This window comes from Molossus molossus, unplaced genomic scaffold (genome assembly GCF_014108415.1).
Source record: "Molossus molossus isolate mMolMol1 unplaced genomic scaffold, mMolMol1.p scaffold_m16_p_3, whole genome shotgun sequence".
Classification (NCBI taxonomy): Eukaryota; Metazoa; Chordata; class Mammalia; order Chiroptera; family Molossidae; genus Molossus; species Molossus molossus.
Window position 1 is genome coordinate 3,765,561 of NW_023425366.1, and position 13,258 is coordinate 3,778,818.

At 42.8% G+C, this 13,258-nt stretch overlaps 1 protein-coding gene across 1 annotated transcript in view; it reads right to left on the reverse strand.

Moving 5' to 3' along the window:
• Positions 1-13,258, reverse strand: part of ITGA1 (integrin subunit alpha 1) — a 150,776-nt gene that overhangs the window by 3,470 nt on the left and 134,048 nt on the right. Inside the window, exons 21-28 of the mRNA XM_036280385.1 lie at positions 12,378-12,454; positions 10,812-10,901; positions 9,499-9,601; positions 6,801-6,914; positions 4,734-4,838; positions 4,474-4,578; positions 3,193-3,285; positions 754-870 (exon numbers count right to left, since the gene is read on the reverse strand). Of these exons, the coding sequence (XP_036136278.1) occupies positions 754-870; positions 3,193-3,285; positions 4,474-4,578; positions 4,734-4,838; positions 6,801-6,914; positions 9,499-9,601; positions 10,812-10,901; positions 12,378-12,454 (804 nt within the window). The remainder of the gene's footprint in view (positions 1-753; positions 871-3,192; positions 3,286-4,473; positions 4,579-4,733; positions 4,839-6,800; positions 6,915-9,498; positions 9,602-10,811; positions 10,902-12,377; positions 12,455-13,258) is intronic.

Below are 13,258 nucleotides of genomic sequence, written 5' to 3' on the forward strand. Positions count from 1 at the left end.
CTTTCTATGGGATTTTATTATCTGTTAAATTTATCTTAGAAGCGATCATCTCAGTTCGCCTCATTTAAAAATGATACAGTTCAGAGTTTCAAAAAATCTGCAGGCCTCAGTTTAAGCAAAACAGCTGGGTAAATGCAGGGATCTACCAGACAGAACACAGAGGTGACCCAGCTTTGCAAGAGGATTTGGAACAGGAGTCCGTGAAACTATATTTCCTCTCCATCGACGCACTGATAAAATTCTCATCTCTCACCCAGGCACAAAACATCGCACAAATGTGGTCTATTTGTTTATACATTCAAGAAGTATTTGATTTTTAAGACACACAGAAATACGTGGTTAGGATAAGGCTCATCTTAACCATAACTCTATTGCTTATATATTCTTGAATGGACATGGGAGTCCATACTTTTCTTTTTCTACATAAGAGAGTTCACATGCTTCTCTGCTTATGAAAGAAATGTACACTTCATCTAAGACTTCCAGTGGCGCACACCTAACATGAATGTTCCCACCTCTAGAGAGAGCCTCTGTGGTTTTTGGATACATCTGTTTCTTTTTCTTAGGCAGAAACAGGATCAATGTGCACACAGTGCCTGAGACACACATTCTTCTTTTTCTCGATCCTCGGTCCTTATTCCAACGTGTGTCATCGCCGTGCGGGATCGCATTCCACAGCACGGGTACATCACGGCCTCTTCTCGCCTTTGCGGGGACAGCGGGGACAGAAGGGAAGGGGGGCTCGGTGCTCACCTTCCACAGCGCCACCACCAGCAGCATCAGCAGCAGGAGGCCGGCGAAGGCACTGAGCAGGATCACCCACAGCGGCACGCGGCCCGGGAGCCCGTCCTTGGAGATTTGGATTGCAAGCTGGGCATGGGGAAACGAGAGGGTTAGCACGCACGCTGAGCTCCCTCGGGCTGTGATGTCCTGCCAGGCAGTGCCCTCGGTCTCATGGCGACATACAGGGAGCACGGAGTCTACATTCAAGATGCCTTTCGTGTCTTCTAAATCTCTAACCAGGTCAAATTCATTTTTACCAAAAACTACCATCTCCTCCTTCAGAAACGTACAGATAAGTAGTAAACTGTCTATGAATGAGAGTGCTCAGAGGTAGGGGTGAATTTCACTCAGGGAGAACCAAGCATATGTTTCAAAGATGGTTCCCAGAGGTCAGTGCCGCATCTCGACAGCATGAGTTTAGGGTGGATGTTGGTACAGGCTTGGACATAAAAACCTGAGACCACTGTCTTATTTTCATGTAATTCTGATGTGCTTTATTCATTTTATTTTTTACAAATTGAGGTATACTTTTCATCCAGGAAAATGCACACATCGCAAGTGTACCTAGAAGTGAATTTTTGCAAATACATTCACCCCGACGTGCTTTTCATTATAGTCCACGGACTCTTCAGTTGACCTAGAAGCTGTGAACTAGGTCTTAACTGAAGGAAAACCCTGAAGTGGACATCTGTGAGTGTAGCAGCGACTCCAGCTCCCTCAGTGTGGCACCCCGACCTCGGTGACACTGTCCACCCTGCGTCCCACCCCTTAGGTTCCTGAGAAAAAAAATAATTGACGGTAGATACTGATGACTAATAATAGCTCAAGTTTCTGTGTTTGCCTGTGACCGGGAACATCTCAATCCCTTCACCTAGGGAGAAGATGAGGGTCAGAACGGAGACCGACAGGGGATGTCTGCACGGACTGGCTGCTGACCGAGCCCTGTCGCTGGGGCAGGTCACAGCCGGTCAGAGGAACCCAGAGCGGCCGGAGCCCAGCCCGACCACGGCTGAAAGAATTCTCTCAACTTGCAGACACAGAACCGAAGTCTGGACGGGACCGGAGAGTTCCCTAAGATCACACAACCACACAACCGTCACTTGGAGGAATTTTAACAATCCGGGTGTATTTTTTTGTAGGATAAAATGTTGAATAAATAGCTCCATGGGGAATTTTAAACTAACATTTTGGGAAAACAAAGCTAATTATAAAAATTTAACAAAATATAGTTAGAAATCCAATGTACTCTTTTCCAATATAATGTGTACTCATTTTTTCTGGTGCTTACTGGTGAAATGTTGGCTTCCCTCTGTGTGGGACAACTTGGCATTTATCAGGTTAAGAGCTATTTATAAAGTAGGCAAACATTACATGTATTATATGCATAGATTCTTTAAAGGTGAATATTTATAAGGTCATTGACAATTAAATTATTTAAAATAAGTAATAATTTGAAATAAGAAATTTAAAAACCAAAACCACAGCTGAATGTTAGATACCTTCCAAATAGAATTTTATGACTCCTGACTACCACATGGGGTATTGAAACTTGTCTGTGATAGTCCTGGCCGGTCTGGCTCAGCGGTTAGAACATCGGCGCATGAACCAGAGAGTCCCAGGTTTGGTTCCTGCTAAGGGCACGTACCTCGGTTGCAGTTTGTCCCCTGCCCCGGTTGGGGTTGTGTGGGTGGCAACCAGTCGATGTGTCTCTCTCACGTCGATGTTTCTCTCTCTCTCTTCCTCCCTCTCTCCCTCCCACTCTATCTGAAGATAAATGCAAAACTGTCCTCGGGTGAGGATAAAAATAGATAAGTAAACTTGTCCACGATAGGAGAGGTGTCATGCTGACGTACCCACGTCTATGATAAATACTTTGGCTTTGTTTTATAACAAGACAAGAGGGAAAACCTCCAACCATTTTATGTTTACCAAGGACTCCAACATGCGTTTGTACTTGGGAATACTTCATTTTCAGTTCAAATTGCCCAGGGACTCAATGAAGAACACGTTTGGAAATGTGCACGCATCCCCACGGAGCATAGACACTTCTGGAAAGGAATTGTTCTTCAGACCTGCTCTTGAGTCAGCTGCAGTTGACAATGCCAGCTGCGAAGGCGGGAAGGACAGCCGCTTTGTTTGTTAGCCAAGTGAAAGTAAACACACCCGCTTGCTGCGCTAGCACAGGTGGCATGTTAACTGCGACCTCATGGTTCCCCCAGGGTCTTACAGAGAAGCAGGAGCCTGAAATCACGCTTGAGGCTGATCGAGCATAATTTGAAGCTTCGGTGAAGTGGGTGGCGTTTCCAGAGCAGGACGAGTCACACCGGGGGGCTCCCAGCAACTATGAGACGCTGCGTCTCGAAGTTCACAGGAAAACGCATCACGTTTTCGAGTCAGAGGTGTGCTTACCTGTCGTTTCTGATTGCCGGGACTCAACACCAGGGATGTGTTTTCACTCGCAAGTTCTGCCCTGACGGTGAGATTGAAGTTGGAGAAATGCGCCTGCAAAGCAAACAGGAGTGACTGTCCACAGGTTACGCTGATCGCGTGACAGCTGGTCCTGTCTGAGCAGTGTGACTGCGTGTGTGTGTGTGTGTGTGTGTGCGTATAACTCTCTGTGAGTTTGATTTTGTTTCCAAATAACGCAGTTTTTAATTAAACTGATTGGGGTAACATCAGTTCATTGAATTATGGAAGTTTCAAGTGTACAATTCTGTGATACACCATCTCTCTGTATATGGCGCTGCGTGTCCGTCACCCAAAGTCGAATCTTCTTCTCTCACCACACATTTGCCCCCTCTCTCACCCCTACCCTTTTACCGAGATAAAAAACAGTGTTTTGCTAACACACCAATGGAACTGGTGGTATCAAGAGGTGATTGTGCTCCTGCCCTTCATCCCTGCGCTCAATTTCTCACTGAAATCCGTGTTCTAACTAATTTCTATTCAGATGTATCCTTAGCCAACACGAACCTTCACCCCCGCCCAGCTTTGTACAGCTAGTTGTGAAAGAGCTACACTCTGGTCATGAGGGGTATGTAAGAGTTTGCTTACAGTTAAACATGAAATTTCCCATATTCAACAATTTGTGACTTGCAAAAACAGCAACTTAATAGGATCAAATCTAGAATTTTCATATAATTAACCAAACACTTCTATGAGAGAAATAAATACTACAACATACGATGGATTAAGTTCTAAAGTAGCTTGTTGTCAGACGGATTTGACTTTAGCAGATGTTAAAAAATGTCCTCCAATATATAGATATGCTATATAAATGTGTTTATCGATTTATATAGATGCAGGTGTAGACAGATAATCTGATCCAATACAATGAGCCCATAATATATGCTAGCGCTATTCTTTGTCATGGCGTCCAGGACTGTCTCTCTCTAAACCTTCGTCTCTGCACTGAGTTCTCAAGCGTGAGAGGAAGTACAGACTTTGGTAGGTGTTCATCTTTCGAGATGCAAAGACGAGGATAAGAAGGGCTGGAACGGCACATATCTGGAAGGGGACCTGACGATAGGAACAGACAAGGGAGGTGAGACCCAATAGCCAGGCGTGGACCACACTTCTGAGACTTCCAGCCTCGTGTTCTCTGCACAGAAGTACTCTGCTCTGCACATACCAAGTAGAGAACAGACGTGTGTGAGCACAATACCCTCACAGAGCCATGCGACCGCTTACTTTTATAAAAGTCGGTTTCCACAGGACGAGGGAGACGTTGACCTGGCTCACGTCGGACGGAAGCAGGCTGCACGTGATGGTAGCCGACTGACAGGTGCTGCAGTCCTGTGGGAACGCCCAGGGGCAGGTGTTAGTACCTGACACTTGACAAGAGACAGTTTGAAAATAGCCCGTGGCAGCTATTTTTAGGTCAACGCTGAATTCGTTCACCGGGAGAGCACACGGTAAGATTAGTGCTTGTCCTGGTTGCCTCAATTTACCAGAATTGTGCCTCGTTTGAGATCTTCAGATTTGAGCACGATCGTTTTCTTCCCGGAGTTGATACCAAGAGGATCCTGCAGGTGATCGGGTCTGCAGTTTGCATTCTGAGAAATGGAAATATTTCTTTCATCAGACAATGCCAGGTGTCGGAGGGAAACGTGATTCGGGGCAATAACATGAAGACGGTGAAGGACCGTCACTGGCACACAGGAAGGTCACCTCCGCAAGCGCGGTGTGCAGGAAGCCGCCCTGTGCGGCATGTGCACCCATCGCCAGGTGACCCCTGCGTCTCTGTGCCATCTGTGAGTATCCTAGAGAGCAGTGAGGTTGTAACGGAAAACAAAGCTTGCTGGCAGAACTTACTGGTACACCAGTCAGCGGTTTTCAACCCTACAACACCTGACTCCTTGGTCAGGGGCACTGACCTCTCTCCCCTTAGATCGTCAAATACAAAAATGACAACAGCCAACACAACAATAGCCGTCTGTTGTGAATGAATCAAAATCATACCTATTTTTTTTATCAGATCAGCAAAATATATATATTTTGGTGTGCCGCAGAATTTTAGCAATTAGTTTATGTGTGCCTTGAGATGGAGAAGGTTGAAAATCCTTAACATAAGTGATACACTTACGATAAGTGTATTAATTTTATAAATTGCTGTAATACAGAGAGCAAAACATGAAAACTCTACTGAGAAAAAAAGGTTAGCATTTATCATTCAGTGTGGTGGCTCATAGGATGATTTACGAAACAAGAAAGCGACTGTCGTCCGCAGGTGTGTATCCATCCAGTGCTACTGGAAGTCTGTCAGCCAAGGGCAAGACTGAGTCTGCGCGGGAGCGAGCGGGAGCAGCCCAGATGCACATTTATAAAGTGGCTGTTTTTGGACTGTCCCCTAGACTTCATCTCATACACCTTTGGCTCCCCCAGGACTCTTCACATCCTTGACAAAGGGTAGTGAGGACAAAGAAGGGTCCCTAAGTAGTAGGAAAAGCACAATTTTAGTCTTTGGAGGTTCTCACAAACCTGCTTTTGGGGATTTGAGGCAAACGCCAGAGGTTTTTCCTTGCCTTTGGAAAAACACTTAGATGCTACAAGCCAACGACACTGTGGCTGTGTCTTCATTTCTGAGACTACTCTGAACTTTACAAAGCTCTAAAGGGAGACCTGTGGTTTGTTTTAGGGACTGAGCCCTAACGATGAACTACGTGGAGACCACTCAGCGTGCTAGGGACAGGGGTGGGGGGGTGGGGGCGTGTGTGCAACATTAGTACTGCCTGCTGTCCCGGGACACTGCTGTGCTTTACGGCAGCCCTGGTGCTCAGTTGCGACGTTGGTGCTGCCTGCTGTCGCGGGACACTGCTGTGCTTTACAGCAGCCCTGGTGCTCAGCACCTATTCAGAAGTTTCTTTCTTGACACGTTTGAGCATCTCCAACAAATTAAAGGTGCCAAAAACATTTCGGGCGTACGTAGAAAATTGATTGTCTCAAATCTACTCTAATGGACTGCATAGTGACCCCAAAAAGACATGCCCGAGTCCTAACCCCTGGAACCCGGGAACGTCACCTGTTTGGAAACAGGTTCATTGCCATTAAGGGTCTCCAGAGGAGACGGGTCTGGATCTGGGGGTCTCTGACGCCACTGGGGACAGTGCTTACTGTAGAGACAGAGAGGCCCGGAAGGCGGCGGAGGCCGGGTCATGCCACCGCCTGGGAGGGGACGCCGGGCGACAGCACCACCAGGACCTGGGGAGCGCAGGCAGGCACCTGCCCGAGCCTCCAGAGAACCAGCACTGTGGACGGCTCGTTGTAGACGGCAGGCCCCCGGATCTGTGAGAGAACACACTCCTGCCATGTTCAGCCACTGGGTTGGGGCAGCCTGTTACCATGCAGGGAACTAATACATCCACTGCATAAGGAGTGCACGTTATTATTTAAAGTGTTTCTGAATGTCTCTCCCTGTTGCTTTGGTGAAGCTCTATTGCAGGTGGCAGACAGAAAGCTTTAAATACGTAACGACTGAGCTGACAGCGAAGACACAATTCTCCGGCACGGTGACTTACGTTGGAAGACGACCACCCACTTGGGTACAGCACGGGATAGCCATCCGATGTCAGGTTGGGGAATGAGATGGACAACTTAAGTTGTGGCATTGGGAAGTGTCCACTTTTCCTAATCTATAGGGAAAAAAATAGAAATGTAACCCTTTCTTCCTCATTCAACAGCATCCTTTTTGTCTGATGTGGGGCGTCAGCTCTCTGCTGATGATTAGGCTGTGTGATGTTTTGAACCCCCAGACCGAATGCAGATGGTTGATGACACTATACAGGGAACCAGCATAATTAAACAAGCAAAAAAACAGGATTTTGATGGTCAGCGATCCTGGGCTCAGACACAACCAGACACTGGCCCTTCTTCCTTCCACTCCCAGGATAGGACCGAGATTCAAGAGATGTCAGGATTGATTTGTTTCTTAGTTAATTTTCAATGCTCATCATCCTCTCCAACAGCCCAGTCTTTGGGAAGGAGAGAGCATGCAGCTGGCCCACTCCGGACAGGTGAGCATGCCTCTGTGTACCTCACCCCAGTCTGCTCTAATTCTGCAGATTATTTCTTGCTCCAACATGGTACACCACCACCGGATAGGCAACCAGACCTCCATCCACCTGTCTCACAGTCCTGTCCCCAGTCTGGCTGCTGTGTCCTGGCTATTGGCAATTCAGGCCGTGACACTCAGACTGACTTCAGCTCCATCCCCTCTGTTTTCATCCACGGACCCCGAATGCCCCCTTCATACCGCACTGGGCCACCCGAGCCCTGATATGTAGTCAGAAATCAGGTATCCTGTAACTAACACTTATTATTACTGGTTAAAAACAGTGCTCCCCACAGAAACACTTAAGCATATGGAAAATAAACAGAAAATACATTTCCTAGAATTCCACTGCATTGCGATACTTCAGTGTACAAGTTACCTGCCCTTATCATTTGCATATATGCAAATTATATACAATTGTATTATAACGTACAAAACGTGGTGTCCACATGTAACATGGATTATGGCCTGGCATTTTCTCGTAAACTCAGAGACCGTTTGGGACTATGACTTATTAGCCACTTAATAACAAGCACACCATCAATGCCCACTGCGGCCATGCTCCGGGCACTGTGGGGGCTTCTGACGGCTTAGTTGGCATTAACCTTCGCTCAGCACCCTGTTTTATCCATTTAGAAAACGAGGTTAGAATGAGAATAAAGATATTCCAAGTTCACAGAGTTGGGAAATAGCAGCATCAGAATTTCCCCTGAAAATGGGCCCTCGGGACTATTATAATAGCTGTGCTACCACTGAATAACTTCGCGGCAATTTATTTAAACAAGCTCATGGTGTGAAGCATGTAGATTGTGCCCAGGTTTTCACTTTTAAATGATCATAAATAACATTATTAAGAATAGCTCTGAGCATAAATCTTTGTTTGACTCACTAATAATTTCCTGTGGTAAATTGCTAGCAGTCAAGTTACTGGGTCTCACCTAAAAAGAGTTTGTATTTTAAAAAGCTCCATTCCTCCAATTTTAGATTTTACTCTAGCAAAATAATCAGAGATACAACAGAATTAATTCACAGGGATATTCTGAACATGTTATTTATTTCAACGTTATTTATAATAGTTTGAGAGTAACTGTTTCAAGTCTGGGTTTTCATAAATGGCTACGTATAAAGATCTACAACATTCAAAGTCTCTTCTTCCCTTTTGTCTTCTTTCCCACCCCTCTCTCCCTTCTGTCCGCCCCCCCCCCCCCCCTTTCTTGTGTTTGCGGAATTCTCTAACCCTGGGAAGTGGGTGGGGCTAGGAAGACCTGGTAGTCTGAATTCTAAAATCTATCCCCATAGTAGAATGACTGGCACTTATGTTACTTCCCAGGGTATAGCTTATCATAGGCATTTCGGCAAAGAGCACAGATAAACATAATGAGAAGCATCATGTGAGTATATATTTATTCCACTTTGTAAGAGAACTTGCTTTTTCGTTGTTGACAATTCCCAAAGAGACTGAGACCATCTTCACCTATAATAATGTTGATTATTTTCTACTTTTGAATCTGTATTTAAATCCATCATTTGAAGTGGACCCTCATTACTTGAGTGACATTCACGTGAGTCTGTGTCTGTAAGTGGGCGCTACTGCCAATGAAGGTCCACGCAGCGCCACAACTACTTGCTGAAGTGGAAAGGAAAAGTCTGCCGTGGACAATTCCCAAAGAAAATTATTGTGATAAAGAAACATCCCTTAAAGAGGTGGTAGTGCGAACTTATGTTATAGTATAATACATACAGAGTAGCAATGATACATATTAATTTGTTGAGTAAAGAAAAACAGTACCAAGACAATTTTAAATAATCCCTTTCTGAAGTAGCTGTAATTACTTTTCAAAAAGTACTTCACTCAGTGATACTAAAAATAATAGTAATAATGTAAATATTATAGGTAGTATCTATTTGGTTTCATAGTTTATTTCTTCTAGGAAATCATTCTAATAAATTTTGTCTTATTATTGGGAAAGTAGAGCATCAGGTCTTTGATATTGTTTCAAATATAATGATCAATTTGAATAAAATTATTTTAAAATAGTAAAATTATATATAAAAGTATGCTGCTATATACAGAGTGTTAAACCAACATGTCTGTTAATGCTTCCATGCAATTTATTAATTTATAAATAACTCCTTACAATACTAATTTGAAGGCAATTTCTTACCAAGTAGAAGATATTAATTTCATTTCCAATGTCCTCGGTAGAATTAATAATTTCGGGAACTGTGTCATTGGCCGTGATTGAAACATGGTGCTCGCTGGCAGAGCTGGAGAGAGTGCACAGGAAGAGGGAAAATAAAACACAACAGAGTTTAACTTGTATTTCCATCTTTCTCTTTCCTCATATCAGGGACCCCACAAAAAACAGTTACAGAGATTTCAAGTCCGAGGCCAACTCTTTTACCCTGAAGCCTAAAATGAAATCTTTGAGGAAAGTGTGGATTATATATAATTTAGTTCAATAGTCACTGATACCTAAATGGCCTTAAAATGCTAAAATATGCATCATTTTTCAAATAAAAAGCTCATTGTTACCCAATGAAGAGTTTCCATGAATTCGCTAATATCATGTACATTTGATGAATAGCCAGGCTAAAACTTGGTATTTGTAATAGTGCTGAAATACTGAATTTTTAAGTCTAGCAGTAAATATAGAACTTTAAATAGATTTTTAAAAAATTGTTACCTTTTCACTATTTAAAGTTCTATATTTACTGCTAAACTTAAAAATTAAGTATTTTCCATACCACTTCTTCATGATCTCTGGATGAACTTAGGGAATAAAATATAACACATATTTTTAAGCAGCACTTCAGTCAAGAGAAAACAAATAAAAAAACATAAGTATTTGCCAAAATTTGACTTTAAATAAATTAAAAATTCTTGGGAAAAGAGTCAATGTCCCAAGAGAAGTGGAAATAGAAAAATAGACCATAGTTAATAAAATTTAAAGGCTAAGAAACATAAGCAAAATCTACATGCATAATCCTCTCATTTTTGTGGTCTGTTACCACAAAGAAATAAAGTGATAAGACTTTTAAACTAAACTTGACACTGATTCTTACACTTTTTACATTCCTTGTGCAGCTCGACAAACGTGCAATGAGAGAAAAAAATATAAGAACGATGCCCAAGACATGCGCGTGACCTCTGAGAACGTCACCTGTGCGAAGGGCTCTGGGCCTTCACTTGCACGAGGATGGACGCCGGATCCTTGGCGCTCCACGTTTTAGTCTATTTAGGGTGCTGGCACTCCAACTTCAGAGTACATGAGAATCCCTGGAGGGCTACTTAACACGGGGTTCTGGGCTCCTCCCCCAGGGTTTCTGAGGGGTAGGTCTGGGGTGAGGCCTGAACATGTGCCTCTCTAATAAGTGACTAGGTAGTTCTGATGCCCTTGGCCAGGGACCAGCGACCGCAGTCAGAGCCCCTGTATCAGCAGAGAGGCACCCACCCCAGCAGGCAGCCTGCTCCTACCTGGAGAACTGGAGCCCGGCTTCGTATTTGACGGGGATGGAGATGCTGACCTCATTGTCGAACAGGGTTTCCGGCGGCTCCTCACTGTCACTAGAAAACACACAGGACGTTCAGACAACTCATTCAACCACCGGCTGTTTAAAGGTGTTTCTGAGCAACCGAAAGAGAAGCTTACCAAATAAAGGCATGAAAGAGTTCAATTCTTGATTTTTAATGGGGTGAGGAGGGAGGTGGCGATGGATGTGGTTCAAAGGTCTCAAGAAGATTCTGAAGAGCAGCTAGGTTGAAAACCACACTGACTCAGCCGGAAGATTCACTGACTTCCATCAGGGTGATAATAAGAACCCTGGGGTCAATTCTAAGAATGCACAGGCTACGGGGTTTCTCGCCTAGGAATGTGGATTCCGTAGGTCCAAGTTGCGGCCCTGGACCTCTGTGTTTTTAACAGGTGATTCGAACTCACTTATCAGAGATGAGGATCTTATAAAGAGATACAGCCAGGGTCACATGACTGAGAGTAAATCTAAATTCTTCTGTCTTCACTGTAATGGTCTTTGCGTGCTAAGTACTCAATGCTCACATTATTTGTTAAACTCTTATTTATCCCCTTGGTTTTAGTTATCATTCCAATTATATATTATGTAAACACATGCAGACATGTGTGTACACACAGGTACACACACAGGTGTCTCATGATCCCCTGTATTCAAAGAGCAGGGATGAGGAACTTGACAGTTGGCAACACGGGTTCTGGGATGAGTTTCTGGGAGTGTTGTTGTACATGCACACACTCGCAACCATCTACTCTCTGTGCCTTGGTTTTTCTCCTAAAAAGTGGGGGTTTATTAGATAATGAATGTCTGATGAGTCATAAGTATAAAATGCTTAACATAGGAAATAACGTGTCAGCTTTCATTATTATTACACGTACTCCTCCTCCAAGTGACCAGGAACCTAGCATTCTGTCTCACAGAATGGTCAATGGGTACCTTCTCCCTCTCTCTTTTTTTAAATATGGTCTTTATTGAGTTTTTTAGAGAGAGTGGAAGGGAGAGAGAGATAGAAACATCAATGTGAGAGAGAAACATCGATTGGCTGCCTCCTGCTTGCCCCCTACTGGGGATGGAGCCACAATCCAGGCTTGTGTCCTGACTGGGAATCGAGGAACCGGGACCTCTCAGTCCACCGGATGACACTCAATCCACTGAGCCACATGGGCCTGGCCCCTTTTGCTTTTTCAGTCGATGTGTTCTATATCTTTCAGAAACTTTGACTGATTTGGATATAATTCATTAGACTACTGAAAGGTATCATAAAACTAAGTCTGTCCAATAATTTAGTTGACCTTGATGGGCAGCCAGTAAAAGTTTCAAATTAGCAGAGCCTGCCAACTTCCAAATAGATTTAGATGCAGTTTGACAGATAACAGTGATGTGTGATTACAACATGTCCTGCAGAACAAATGGTTTAATCCAACTAGAGGGTGAAATTATTTTTATAAAATTAAAATCTATTTGTTTTTCTAATTACTCACACACATACCCTCACGCACACATACAAACCAACCTTGTTGTGTTTAAATGGACGGTCACATTTTCCATGAGATAGGATGTGTTAAATTGAAATAATATTTTGAAAGTTACCTATGAAATAAAAATATACATCATTAGTTTAGGCTCAGACAAAGAAAACATTTACTTCGATTAGAATATTCAGTTACATAACTGATTTTATCTAAGCTCAAGTCATGAAGCTATTTAAGAAATATTATCTTATTAAATAAAAACTCATCACATCTCAAAAAAAATAAGATATAACATACATGTACTTTTCGACATAAAATGTAATATACTTTGCATATTAATATTGAATTTAAACACTTTATTCAAATTATATTAATATTTCATACTAACCACAAATAATTTATACTACAAACCATTACCATGAAGGTGCATCCTATTTGTTTTATTATATTACCAGAGTCTATAAAGTCACAATCATAAACAATATAATTATGAAATAATCATAATTAAAGTCTCCTGATAAAGCTTCCAATATCAGCAACCATCTATACACATTTATTGTAAAATAGAGGAAAACATATTTGGTTCCATTAATTTGATAGTGTAAAAAAGTTTTGGCCCTTTAAGAAATAAGAACAAAGTGAAAAAAAAATACTCGTTATTTAGAAATATGTAAACTATTTTAAAATAATGAGTTTTGCTTGCAATAGTTTGCATAGTTAAAATACCTCATAAAAACTGGGAAATGTCATTGTTATATTCACACTGACACGGAGAATTTACTTTTGAGAAATGATGTCTGAGCACATGTCTGAATTATATGATGCATGATTCTTCATGGACACCGAAAGGCGCACCAAAAACTCGATTTTTTTTTTTTTTTTTTTGCAGAGATATGTCAACAGCAGAGTTCTAGTCCAAGAG